The sequence below is a fragment of the Dryobates pubescens genome, chromosome 33 (genome assembly GCF_014839835.1).
Source record: "Dryobates pubescens isolate bDryPub1 chromosome 33, bDryPub1.pri, whole genome shotgun sequence".
Lineage (NCBI taxonomy): Eukaryota > Metazoa > Chordata > Aves > Piciformes > Picidae > Dryobates > Dryobates pubescens.
The window spans coordinates 5,880,288-5,894,845 of record NC_071644.1 but is presented as its reverse complement, the minus strand read 5'-3'; the positions used below and the strand labels follow the sequence as shown (position 1 = coordinate 5,894,845).

Here is a 14,558-nt window from a genome sequence, read left to right as displayed (position 1 = left end):
AGGTTATTACCTCCTGCAGCAGAAATCAAACATTCCAGTCAAATAGACGGTGTTAAACTCAGGTTTATAAATGAAAACCCACACATTGTTAGCACTTGGGAGTTCTGCTGTCATCAGAGCACAACATCCATGCTAATTGTACTGAATATTTCCAGGGAGGAACTGAAATTACACTGCCATCACTGCTGCCTTCATACAAGTTAAATTAGAGGAAGGGAGGGGAAAAAAAGTCTATTAGTGAAGACATCTGGTAGAGTAAAGAAGTCAACACAATGCCACTATTTGGAAACCTGTAATTTTTTTATCCAGCAGCTCTATTATTGCTCTGTATTAGATCTGTGCCTCTCTGTGGAATTTCAGAGGTCCCTGCACAGAGAAAGCTTTGCCAACAAGATCTGGTTCAGATCAGGCCACTGTGGGTTTGGCAGCAATTTTTTCTTTCTTCCCCCCCCCCCCCCCTCTTTAAAGAACTGTCAACAAAATTACCTTTGTGCTAAATTGTGCTGATTGCCAGAAGATTGATGGCCTTGCTACAGAATACCCTATAAACACAGCTGAGATGGTTTGTCAGAGACTGCCAGCTCCCAGTAGAATCATAGAATGGTTTGGGTTGGAAGAGACCTTAAAGGTCATCTAGTTCCAACCCCCTGTCATGGGCAAGGGCACCTTCCACTAGCCCAGGTTGCTCAAGGCCTCATCCAACCTGGCCTTGAACACCTCCAGGGAGGGGTTATCCATGACCTCCCTGGGCAACCTGTTCCAGTGTCTCACCACCCCCACTGTAAAGAATTTCTTCTTTATGTGCAGTCCAAATCTCCCCTCCTCCAGCCCCAGCCATTGCCTTCAGTCCTAGCACTGCAAGGCCACGTAAAAAGCACCTCCCCAGCTCTCCCCAGCCCCCTTCAGGTACTGGAAGGCCAAAAGTAAAAAGACCACTGTGCCTCTATCAGAGTTATCTGGTAGCTACCAGTAATCAATTTCAGAGTACTTAGCACACAGAATGAAAGCAAGGAGAAAGTTAATTAATGCCTAACTACATTTTACTATCAATTTAGCAGACCCCAATGAGTGGCCACTACAGATACAGAGACTGCAGCTCTAAAGTCTTGATTATGTCAATACAAAATTGCTTAGAAGACAAAAATATCAGAGAATTACAAAATGGGTTTGGAAAAAAGAGACCTTTAAAGGTCATCTAGTCCAACCCCCCTGCAGGGAGCAGGGACATCTTCAACTAGAGCAGTTGCTCAGAGCCTCAAACAACCTGGCCTGGAATGGTTTCAGGGTTATGACCTATTACAAAAGAGATTTTTAAATGGCATAAGGCAGCATCTGATTTAATGGATAGATTGGACCAACAGCTCACCTCCAGTTTGATGAAAAAGGCAGAGGAAAAAGAAATCTGCATGTTTTTCCTGCTGTCCCTTCCCTCACCCATCCTGAAACCTTACCAACTTTTGAACCTAAAAGGGTTCCCCACCAGGGAGCTGGTTTTTGAACCCAGCACTCAGATCTCAGCATGCAGCCAGCAGCTGCAATGTATACGTGGGTTTTCCTTCACTCCATTTCTGCATACCAGCCATCTGCTTTAAGCAAAGTTCAGGCAGATCAAAGTAACAGAAGAGATCCAAGACACTGCCTTAAAAATACTCCCTGTTGCCTCACTCTTGATTTCCAGCCTTTTGCTTGGCTCCTAAAAAAGCACCAAGTTTCCTTGGATTCTAAATATCCTACTACACTAGGAAGGAATCCTATCTGTTGAGGAGGTGGTTCTCCCATCCACAGTCACTTGGGGCAAGGCACGGTAAAACCAAGCGTATTTCTGCTTGCTGTGACAAGCATCTAAGCAGCACAGAGAGTTAGGTGTAACAAAACCCAGGAAGTCTGACCAGGAATCGAGTGTTCATTTGCCTCCCTCAGAGCCTGAAGCCCATTATATCAAGTAGATGCTAAATAGCAAGGTCTGAACTCCAGGAGGTTTCCAAACTCATGACTGGCACTACAGAGCAGAAAAGGACAAACAATAAAGGAACAGGTGAAGTCCCTTCTGTCATCTTATTTATTCCCTAGCAGGGTTCTAGGAAGCTCCACAGGTTTCAAATCAATGCTTTTTCAAAGTGCTTTCCCAGCTGCAGAAGCAGGCAGTGCAGCTCTCAAAAGCATGCCAAGAGGTTCACAGAGCAGAGCAGCTCTCCTGTCATACCCCTGGTGTTATTTAGCTTGCTCCCCAGGAACGTGTGAGGCTATCAACATGCTGTTGGAAGTGGTTTTGAAAGGAGATATTCATCTTAGTGAAACTCCTGTTATGGAAGTACTGAAGCACCAGCAGACCCGAAAGGACACAACAATTACTGAGGTGCCACAGCTCGTTGACAGTTACCCTAAGATCCAACACATCAGATTTAATCAGATTTTACTTCTCAATTCCACAAAGTTATTTACATGAGTCACAGAAGCTGGAAGGGATCCAGTACCTCAGAAATGCTAAAGACAAAACAGGATCTGTGTTACCCATGACAGCTCCTAACACAGTTTATCTGGATTGATCACTTCACTTCTTCCCACACAGCCAAGCCTTAGCACACTACTTCATTTTTTTTTTTGTTTAGGAGAAGGACCTAGAAAGCCACCTGAGCTCCTCCAGTTGCCCTCACTGCTTGGGAGCCAAAAACCGCTGCCCTTTCTCCCACCCTCAGCTTATCTTAGAACCACCATAGAAGGGCTTAGGTTGGAAGGGACCTTAGACATAATCTACTCCAACCTTCCTGCCATGGGCAGGGACACCTCTCAACTAGACTTGGTTGCTCAAGGCCTCATCCAACCTCCAGGTAGAGGACATCCACAGCCTCCCTGGATAGCCTACTCCAGATTCTCATCACCCTCGTACTGAAGAACTTCTTCCTAAGATCCAGTCTGCCCCTACCGCCCCTCAGCTTCAAACCATTCCCCCTTGTCCTGTTGCTAGACACCCTTGTGAAAAGTCCCTCTCCAGCCTTTCTGTAAGATCCCTTCAGGTGTTGGAAGGCAGCTCTAAGGTCCACCCCCAGTCTTCTCCTCTCCAGCTCCCTCAGCCTGTCCTCACAGCAGAGGTGCTCCAGCCCTTGGATCATCTTTGTGGCCTCCTCTGGCCTCACTCCAACAGCTCTGTGTCCTTCTAATGCTGGGGACACCAGAACTGGATGCAGTGGGGTCTCACACACGGCAAAGGGGCAGAATGCCTTCGCTTGCCCTCCTGGCCATGCTCCTCTTAATGCAGCCCAGAAAAACTAACACAGCCCACAAAGGGAACATCCAATCTCTGCAGCATCACAGCTCTGCTTCACATGAACCAGCAACAAAACACAGGATGGCCACAGAGACAGGTTACAAAGAAATCAGAAACAAGTAAAGCTTCATCAGGAGGATTTTAGGGCCATTGGTGAAGCACAGCTGTTCTTCAGGAAAGCCAGAGAGGTCTTCCAGTATGATTTGCAGCAGAACTGATTCATCTTTATGTCAGGAGAAACTGGTCAGAATTGCTGGAACTGGAAACACAAAACCCTTCCAACCTGGCATTCTCTGATTCTATGACAACTGCAAGGAGCATGCACAGGAAAACAATGATTAGTTTCTCCAAGTCACAAGATTTAGGCACTAGGACACAAAGCTGCTCTGAAATTATTTGTAGCATCTGCTGCTGGAGTAGTATGGCTTCATTGTGCAGTATGACTTCATCAAGTTAGAAGTAATCTCATCCTATTTTCCATGCTGGTAGTTGTGAAGCAGGCAAAACAGGCAAACACAAAAGGGAATGAGCCCATTTATAGGGAATGCATCTTTCTGTACTTCACTGTTTGTTTCCACCTCCTCTGCCTCCTGCCATGTGTCAGATGAAAGACACCAAGCCTGAACTGTCAGATGTGACACAGCCAGTTTCTAGCTCTGCAATAAACACACTCATGTCTCATTTTAAGATATTACTGGAAAAAAGCAGGTCCAACCTCAATTTACTTCAAGAATGAAGCTGAACAGTGCCCAGAGTGCCCCCCAATCCCTTTCACCCTGCAGGGTCACCCCTAAGTGTATGAGGCAGTATTTACTCTGGCACTTTTAACTCCCTCCTCTATCTTATTTTCCTAAATGCAAGCTTACATTCTTTGTTTTTCATCAGCAAAAGCCCACTACCAGCTCCTGTGTTCTGAACTGCACCTAGAGCAATAGGGCAGCCCAGGGTAAGACTCCTAACACTCAGCCAAAAACTTTTAGTGTATGACAACCAGCATGATAATGTATTTAATTAGCAGGCAACATTTCAAAGCTGTTGACTTGAACTTCCCTGCTTCACTTGACATGTTTAGCTGAAGGCAAAACAAGGCTGTTTTCCTGTTGGTATCTCACACCAGAAGAGAGCTCAAGTGTCTTTTCCACTGCACATCTTTCCTTCCCAGCAATAGTAAAATCAGCAGTGACAAACACGCTGAGGATTCGGTTTTTGCTAGCATAATCAGCACTGAGGCGTTGGTGGCGGTGTCAGTTTTACAAGTTCCTTTGATACATGGTGTCAGTAAGAAGGGGGGTGGGGAAAAAAAGAGAGAGGGGAAAAAAATATCTAACAGAGAAGTTCAAGAAGTTGGAGCAAGGAAAAAGTAAACAAACCCCAATGACACAATTTCCATGTGAGAAAAGCAGCAAAATTGCCAGTACCCTGATGTCATATCCTTTGAAGGCTGAAAGCAGGGGGGGAAAAAAAGAGGAGCCACTAAACCAAATAAATTCTGGAGGTATTAAACCCTGCTGCAATACACTTCCCACATAGTTTTGCAAACATCTTTAATGTGTTGTACAAGACTGATGCTGACAACAGAAGCTTCAGCTTTTGTTGTTAATATCCTGAGCAATTAATGCAACTCAGCAGGAACTTATTGCCCAGAATGGCAACGATCGCATTGTCATTCCAGTCAGACACAAAAGCACCTGCTGCTGTGCAAGAGGAGAACAACTGTGCCTTAACCCATTGCTAGAACCTCTTTGCTACCAATCCAACAGCTCTTTTCAAATACCACAAAGCAGGAGAGAAGGGAGAGAGGGAAGGATCCTGCACGCTTACAGGTGCCAAGACTCATGGATTCACAGACAGCATCAGGTTGGAAGGGGCCCCCAAAGGGCACCCCTGTCCAATCCCCTGCAGTCAGCAGGGACATCTCCAACTGGGTCTACCATGGATATCCATGCTGAAAAAAGCCCACATGGCCTCCTTCACTGTGGGCTCACAAAACTGAGTTATAAGGACTAAAATGGAAGGCTTGGATAAAAAAAGATTGGAGGTGGGAGGGGGAAATTTATTTTGTCTGCTAGCAAGAGAGAGCAGGTGATCTGTGCCTTCTAAGGGCAGCTCACCTCTTCAGAACTTCCACTAACCAACAACAGCAGGACGATCAGCCATAAGTTAACTTACCCACATATCCTGCTCACACTACCCACAGCAGCATCCAAAACAAGCATGGATGCCCTTTATGTCAAGCAGGCAGCAGCTGCACAAGCAGCCAGAGGCTGTGCAGTGACAGCACCCTGGGAAGGAACATGTTTAACCTTTTACATGTACAAATTCAGATAAACAGAGGCAAACCACAACTGAACTCATTTGTTCTTGCTCATAGCCCTGCCTTGTCTTTTGTAAAATTGGAAATAATAAAAAAAGGCACTAAAGAATTCTTAAACCTTTTATTTCCCCCCCAAATCAAACCTGCCACATTGCTTTAGTGTCTCTGCATCCTCATTTGTCCACCCATCTGCTGAGACAGGCTACCACAAGTCTGCCCTCCTGCCTCCCTTTACAGCCCTGTGCTATATAAAACTACAGGTAAAGGCACAGCCAAATTTAACTTCCCCGGAAAAACTTCACTTACTGAGCCACAATTTCCCCCAGCCACTCCAAGCTGATATTTCTGTGGGTTATAAAACCTTAACATTACACAGACCACAACCCGAGCTCTCCAGGCCGGTTAACCAAGCCTACACCAAGCCCAGATCACCGCTTCAACAGCAAAACGATTCCTGCTTTGGAAGCTAAAGATTTCCTCAGGAGCAAGGAGCTACAGAAAGAGATCCAGATGAAGAAATAGCATCACCTCACTAGAGAATGGGGCAGGGGGGGTGGGGAAAATGGGAGATGTGAAAGTTTTCCTTACCAGTTTGAAGTCTTGAATGCTGCAGATGAAATAGGGGGTGTTCGGCCGGCGGCTCTCGATATATACGCAATCTTGGGGAGAAACACAAGATTTTTACAATCATGGCAATTCACTCCTGCCCCTCCAAGAAAGAACCTAAACCCAGGCTAAATTACAAAGCAGCTTAAGCTTAGAAAGAGCCACCATTTCATTTGCATAGCATAATTTACTCCGAGTGTGATCTCAAAATAGAAACTAGATGCTTTGTGATGATAAAGAAGGGAATCGACTGCACAGAAACTTGGACATTAGGCTGGGAAAACAAAAAGGGACTCGTCTAGGACCATCCTGAATTCGGTTCAGCACAATGACCAGGTCACAACCTCTGAACCAGATCACAGTAAGGCAGGGAACTAATCAAATCCTGGATGGTTAGCTCGCTATTAAGAGCCTCACACTAACATATTTGCTCTGCTAATCGTGAAGAAAACCGAGACGACCAATCCGAGCCCAAACGCAGCAAACTCAATTAGATTTACCTCAGGGAAGGACTGGGCTCTCTCAAATTACATTTGACATGACAGAAGCTGAGTAATTATGTTTGTTTGCTTTTGACAACTGGACTCTAAAAGGTTGCTGTAAAGAGAAGGTCTGTGGGATTCAAAACAGTCTTGGCAATAGCCCCAACAAAAGCGGTGCCTCCAAAGAAAATTACAGCCAGGATGGGAAAGTGCCTGATTAATGATAATGACCTCAGAAATCAGAACATCCACACACAGCTTGCTAGAAGGCAAAGACTCTATTCACAAAGCCAAACAAGTATTTAAAGGACAGCCACTGTGTCTCTCATTTTACATTCAGATAGGTAGCTGCAATTCAAAAGGCAGAAGACACCAGGAATGGAAGCTACTCCGTGGATGAGTCTCCAGCTGAGAAGAATCAAAGAAACTAAGAATGACAGGGGTTGGAAGGGGCCTCTGGACATCACCCTGTCCAAACCCCCTACCAGAGAAGGGTCACCTAAAAAAGGCTGCACAGGAAGGCATTCAGGCAGGTTTTGATTCCAGAGAAGGCGACTTCATCCCTCTGGGCACCTTGTTCCAGTGCTCCACCACCCTCAGAGTAAAGAAGTTCCTCCTCATGCTTAGATAGAGCTTCTTCTGTTGAAGTTTGTGCTCATTACCCCTTGTCCTGTCACTGAGAACCACCAAAGAGAGACATCCCCCTGACACCCACCTTTTAAGGATTTCTTTCTATACACAAAGAAAATTCAAAGCCTTAAGTTTCACAAGGAAATGGAACAGCAAAGCTACCCAGGCAGCTACAGAAATAGCATCAGTTTGAGGTCTTCCTCTGTGTATTTTCACTATCTAGCATGTGACAACCCAAACATCTCACACCAGGAGTCTCAAGACAAACAGAAATTTCAAGGATGCAAAATGCTCCAAATCTTGGGAGGTTTTTCTTTTTCAGTAAGAAAACAACAATTCAAGACTCTTCTCTAACAGCCTCCAGTATCTCTCCAGAATCAATAAGAACTGCGTCCATTTATCTCAAGAGCGGCTTTCCTTTTCCAAACAGCCAGACTTCCTCAGCTCATCATCCCATTTAGCCAGCTCTCCACTCACTCAAAGCACCAGCTCAGGATCCCAGGTGAATCAGCCATTTACAGGAGGTTCCAGCACTCATTTGCAGGAAGTTTTTCAGGACTCACTGGGGAATGTGTATGAAAGGCTACACCGTTTCAGCTGGAGGAAACACTACAACTTCCACATGTTGTGGGGTTGTTTCCCCCCCACCCTTTCTCTTAATATCTCAATTTTGCAAGCCTCATTTTCAGAGTGTTATCAGACAGCACACAGAGTAAACAGCCAAGCATGCCTCTGAAATGGCTGACACAAAAGAGAATCTGGCATCTACTCTGGGTAAAGCAAACACGTGGACTCAGTGGTATATTGCATTTAAGGAAGGCGCTGCTGGCTGCCTGCCAAGATTTAAAACAAAGATGACATCCAGTTAAGATGTCTCCAAAGCAATAGAGGCTGGAGAGAGAGGAAAACAAGTTAGCCCAGGTGCAAAGCCACGGGAAAATGGCTAGCATTCTGGGATGCAGTCACATCAGCCACTCAAAACTCAGCGGAAAGAGCAATTCTTTGCTCTTGCCAGAAAGCCAAAACCCAAGTGGATTGTTTTGAAGAAGAGCTTTGGTGTGGACCCAAGCAATAGAGGGAAAACTAGATAGCATTCCTCTAATGCAACAAACCTGTGTACTGTCAGTTATACAATCATAGAATGGTTTAGGTTGGAAGGGCCCCTCCAAAGGCCACCCAGTTCAATCCCCCTGCAGTCAACAGGGACATCCTTCCACTAGATCAGGTTGCTCAGAGCCTTGTCAAACCTGACCTTGAATATCTTCAGGGATGGGGCCTCAGTTACCACCCTGGGGAACTTATTGCAGTGTTCCACCACCCTTATGGTGCACAACTTCTTCTTAACATCTATCTAAATCTCCTCAAGTTCAAACCATTGTCCCTTGTCCTTATCTTCATGAAAAAGACAGTGTAGTGCCTCCTTACCCCTAGCACACTGCAGTGTGCTACTGAACCCTTCTTTTCCACTGAGCACATACTTCTGGAACATTTTCAGCTCTGTATGACTGCCAAGATCCTCTGCATAGACAATGTCAGACAACTCTCATCTCTATGGCTTGGGCCCCTCTGTATCCAAGCATCCACTGTCACTCAGAGCTGCCCAGAGCTGCAGTTCAGCTATTCTACTTTGTGCCTACTCCTCCAAGCTGTGTAAGGGCCTCGATGGTAATTTCTTAAGACAGGAACACTGGAACAGGTTGCTCAGGGAAGTGGTGGAGGCCCCATCCCTGGAGACATTCAGTCATGCTTGATGTGGTTCTGAGCAACCTCATCTAGTTGGGGATGTCCTTGCTTACTGCAAAGGGATTAGACTAGATGAGCTTTGAAGTTCCCTTCCAACCATTCTGTAAATCTGTGAGGCTCTGCTCAGTGATGCCCAATGACATGACAAGGGGCAGTGGGTGCAAGCTGGAGCAGAGGAGGTTCCATATGAACAGAAAGGAAAACTTTTTCTCTGTGAGGGTGAGAGACCCCTGGAGCAGGCTGCCCAGAGAGGCTGTGGAGTCTCCTCCTCGGGAGACATTCAAAACCTACCTGGATGCATTCCTGCATGACCTATTCTATGTGATCCTGCTCTGGCAGGAGGGTTGGACTGGATGAGCTTTCAAGGTCCCTTCCAACCCCTAACATTCTGGGACTGTGTGTGATACTGTGATAAGTCACTACCTCACCCTCAGTGTACTACATCCACTGATTTGGTTGCACCTCCTGCCGTTTGCCCTGCGATGGCAAAACAGAGTAAAGCAATCCCAGGTTCCCTGCACAGCTCATGGGATTCAGTGCCTGACCCCAGCCATGAGTGCATTTGCTTACTTCCCTATCTCGTGTAAAACGTCCCACTGGAGCTGAAGTATTTCTACGACACATGGTACAGAGTCATTATGCCTTTGGGCTTGTGATATTCACCAGATGTGCCCTAGTTCTGAAGGGTTACATTAATATTCCCCACACTAAAAGCTGCTTTGAAAATTAGAGCTTCAATAGATGGACTTAAAGACCTTTTGTAAAGCAAGCAAACAAACAAAAAACCACAAACCAAAAAAACAACCCCACAACCACTACCCAACCACCTCACTCCTCTGAGCACACAAACCTTTATCACCTTAACTGCTGCACTTTATGGAGTAACCATCTTCACTACTGGAAGCTTTTTATGCTTTGCCCAATGAGTCAACACTTGCATCATCCAAGAAACAAAGCCTTAGGCTCCCTGCACAGCACCACACTTACACAGCAAAGATATTCCTTGAAAGCCATCATCAAGGAACTGCCTACAAGCCCTGCTAGTGTATTTCAACAGTCACAAGCTCAGGCTTTGGTATAGCTGTTGGCAAGCAGACTTCCAGCACAGACACATTTCCCAGTATCTTACTGGATTACACATTCTTTCCCTCATCTTGTCTGCCTGCACGCCTTATGTTAGACCTAGAGGGTATGAACACCAATAATGCCAGATGTGCAAAAAAAACCCACTTTACAAGTTAGGTACAACTTCAGGGAGCTCATCAGACACCCAGTTCATAGAACCCTAGAACGGCTTAGGTTGGAAGGGACATCTACTCCAACCTCCCCACCATGGGCAGGGAATCCTCTCAACTAGAGTCAGCTGCTCAAGGCCTCATCCAACCCACCCTTGAACACCTCTCTGGGCACCCCATTCCAGAGTCTCACTACCCTGGTACTGCAGATCATCTTCCTAAGATCCAGTCTAACCCTACCCTCCCTCAGCTTCAAACCATTGCCCCTTGTCCTGTTGCTAGACACCCTTAGGAAAAGGCCCTCTATGGCCTTCCTGTAGGATCCCTCCAGGTACTGGAGGGCAGCTCTAAGGTCCCCCAGGAGTGCTCTCTTCTCCAGGCTGAAAAACCCCAGCTCTCTCAGCCTGTCCTCATAGTAGAGGTGCTCCAGCCCTTGGATCACCTTTGTGGCCCTCTTTTGGACTTGCTCCAACAGCTCTGCGTCCTCTTTACGACGGCAAACTGGTTGCAGTATCTCATGCATCAGCTCTAACGTTGTCACAACTAACCAGATCAATCAGGCTCAGGAATCAGGAGAAGCAGGTGTTCTATATTCAACCATTCCATCAGCGTGCTAAAACCCCTACTCCAGCTGTACTTATCCCTCCACACTCCTGGTTCTCATCCACCACTCCTAACTTAATACACAGAAAGCAACCACTCTCATTAAGGCTGCAGACTGAGCTGCATCACAGCAGAAATTTGTACGATAGATCAGAGAGACCAGAAAACAAACAGTGTCCAGGCCAGCTCTGCAGAACAGGTTTGTGTCATCAGAACCAGCCTGGTTTGTTTCATCCTAGATTTAAAAGGAAACAAAAAAAAAATAAATCCAATTGTTTATTGAGCTACAGCTCAATTCTCTGAAAGAGAATTAATAGATTTGACAGAGTCATATACATAAGGACTTGGGAGGGAGACACTGTGTGTGCATGCACGCATCCTGAATCCAAGCTGTGGGGTAGGCAAATAATGACAAGATAGCTACATCCTAGAACTGAAGGATATTTGAATTCCTCCATTCTAGTGCTGGAAATTAAAAGATTTAGTCCTCCTAGTGCTCTATGCCAACCAGAGAATCAGCATGATCAGGCAATTCTGAACCGTTCTCCCTGTGCCCAAGCCAAAACCAGTGGGAGCCCCAAGCAGCAGGGCTCTTCCTTTCAGTGTCTTAGGTACTTAAAGTTAAATGCCACAATCCTTCACTGCCACCCCCAGAACAGTTAAATGCTACCAGGAGAGCAGGATATTAGCAGTTACAGGTCATTAATAGCCAAGTGGTACCTTCCAAAGGATCAGGAAAAAATGTTTGCAACACTGAGTGAACTCTAAATGCTGCAATCTGAATTTGCCTGCATTCCGAGCAGAGGAAAATGACCAAACCCTGGAAAACAAAGGTCAGTCATGGAAAAAGCAATGCATTTGGCACGAAGGTTTAGTAACAAACACAGAAGCACAGGGAGGAAATGCACTGGGAACCACAAACACATGGTTGTAGCTAGAGAAATATTCCCACTGACAGGTAGGGAGCTGTACAGTCGCCTCTCTTCCCCCCATATGGCTGACAACAAACAAATTGCCAGCCTGATCTTTTAGTGTCTCTTCCTGCTGAGCAGATTTCAAGCAACACTGCTGGCTCCTTGTCAGAAAACAATGGGCTAGAGCCCTGCTCTGCAATAAATGGTTCAACCAATTTACTGTCTTCATTTGAAACTCACAGGAGTATTCCCAGTGCCTGGACTATAGTTCTTATTTGGCAAATGATTTTATTATAAACTGGTATCATAGTGAAGCCATTTTCTTCAAGGGGTTTTGCTGCTGTTTAATGGACTGTCAGTATAATTTAGATTTCATCTATTTAAACTCATTCAAGCCTGGCTCCTGATTGTACAATAAATGGAACATATTTCTATTCAACAAAATTAATGGCAGCTAATTGTAGTCTGCAGCTCCCAGTTTCATAAAAGCAACTGTTCTGTGGCTCAGGCACCCAGCTACAGCCTTTCCCACACCAATTATTTTTCTGCACTCCTCATGCATGTCCACAACGCTCTCCACTTCTTCCTGCAGATGCATTCAGCCACAGTTTGTTAACCACTCTGCTACAAAGCAAACACTTCTCTTACAGAAAGTGTGCTACCAAAAACACCACCCCCCTGGAAGCAGAGATATTGTAGATGCTCAGGGTACCCACGCTAGGCTATCCTCCCATCTCAGTGATGCTATTCTTCTTCAATTAAAATCATGAAAAGGGAGGAGGGGTGGCACCAAGAGTGCAGCCCACTAAATTAAATAACCAGTTAGCCTAAGAGCTCTTTTTGCAGCAGCAGATAAGCTTCACTGCACCTGGGAAGACTTTTCTGATCTTTTAAGGTCACAGCAAACTTTTGCTGGAGGTGCAGTGTTTGCTCCCAACGCTTCTCCCAGCTTGTCCCTCAAACCTGAACTGGATGCATGTCAAAAGCTCTTCATGGACCCTCACCTGTGCTATGGAAGCCACAACAGACAAGCAGCACCACAAATACATCACATTGCTACATGGCCTCACTGCTTCAGATATCCTTCCCCTCCCTTAAAAGAACCTTAATGTGTAAATTGCAACAGACTTGAAATGGCTGTGGATAATTTCAGGGAGACCTTCAAAGCAACCATTAATAGCAAGCCTTAAGAAAACAACAGGAGGAATTGTCATTGTCTACCTGAAATCAACTTAATCCCCACAATGTCTTCAAATGAGAGCATATAGTTGGCCCATGAAGCTGACCTCCTTCGCACAGCTTGAAGAACTTCTTCTATTGGTCTGTGCATCACTACAGCTCTGTGCTCTAGCAGGCAAAGCAAGCACACCAAGAGGACTTGGAAGAGAAAGCTCTTCTACTCCCAAGCCCACCACAAACACCAAATGGCTGCTCAGCTTCTCTCTCTTAGCTATTCTTTTGATAATTGAAGTGCAGCACACCACAACACCTCATCACAAGGACAGGCTTTACTTGGGTGGCCCTCAACTACAAAAGCATAACAGCCACTGCTATGCCCCTAGTAACTGGCCCATCACTTCACCTTCCCCTTTAAACAAATGGAGAGAATGTGACCCATTTTACAAGGTATTGGTACAGCCCTGGACAGGGACACATCTTCTGAAGGGGAAAACTGAATGTGTCACTTGAGTGAGGCTGATTTTCGCAGAGCACTGTAGTTCAAATACTGCAGTCTGCTGCCTCAGATCCTGCTGTGATGCAAATACACTCAGGTCAGCTAAGCTTATGTGACATCCTCCCTGTGGTCTGCTAACCTGATATTCACCTACCTGCAAATACCTTGCAGCACTGAGGCAGTACCTGATTTGAAAAATAATCAGCATGGACTTCCTGAACTGAAAACTATTTTCCTATTGTTTCAGTAAGTAAATAGCTCTGGGACACCTCTTACACAAAACAAATTAGTGCAGCCACTACAATGATGAACTTGCAGGAGAAACCCATTTACTCTTTCAACACTGGTCTGTTGTTTTGGGGTTTTTTCCTCCTCCATTTTAAAGCATAATGATGATGCCAGTATGCTGGCCAGCTGCTTGAATAAGAAATGCCCACCTCAGGGAGAACAGAAAAATGGGCTTGCCTCACTACTAAGTATAAGGAGACACAATCACCACAGTAAAGATACAAGCAGACATTTCTCAAGCCAAAGGAAAGTAACTATGAATCTACTTTTTGGTGTATTTCTTTCCTAAACTAACACCACAAATGGAAGGTTTAAATCTCTCTCAGCTTTCATGTATTTTACAGAAAGTTCTCTCATCCTTTCTTGCTTACAATCCCTTGATTGCTTTTGGCAAGAGCATCCACAACACATTCTGGACTTCAACAAAAATACTAGATGGGATGGACTAAGAGGATCCAGAGGAGGCCACAGAGATGAGAGGGCTGAAGCACCTCTCCTACAAGGACAGGCTGAAGGAATTGGGGATGTTCAGCCTGGAGAAGAGAAGGCTCCAAGGAGACCCCAGAGTTGCATTTCAATATCTGAAGGGAACCTAGAAGAAGGCTGGGGAGGGACTATTTAGAAGGGCCTGTGGTAACAGGATGAGGGGCACCAGTTTGAAACTTGAGCAGGGCAGATTTAGGTTGGACATAAGGAGGAAGTTCTGCACCATGACAGTGGTGAAATACTGGTTGCCCAGGGACATGGTTGAGGCACTGTCCCTGGAGTTACTCAAGATCAGACTTGATGTGGCCCTGGGCAGC

The 14,558-nt window shown here is 45.6% G+C and overlaps 1 protein-coding gene across 4 annotated transcripts in view; it reads right to left on the bottom strand.

Moving 5' to 3' along the window:
* RERE (arginine-glutamic acid dipeptide repeats) overlaps positions 1 to 14,558 on the bottom strand; it is a 247,943-nt gene that overhangs the window by 151,476 nt on the left and 81,909 nt on the right. For 3 of the 4 annotated variants that reach the window (XM_054175884.1, XM_054175886.1, XM_054175885.1), the window contains exon 3: positions 6,168 to 6,238. The exons of the other annotated variant lie outside the window; for it this stretch is intronic. In XM_054175884.1, coding sequence (XP_054031859.1) covers positions 6,168 to 6,238 — 71 coding nt within the window. The remainder of the gene's footprint in view (positions 1 to 6,167; positions 6,239 to 14,558) is intronic. 4 annotated transcript variants of the gene reach the window in all.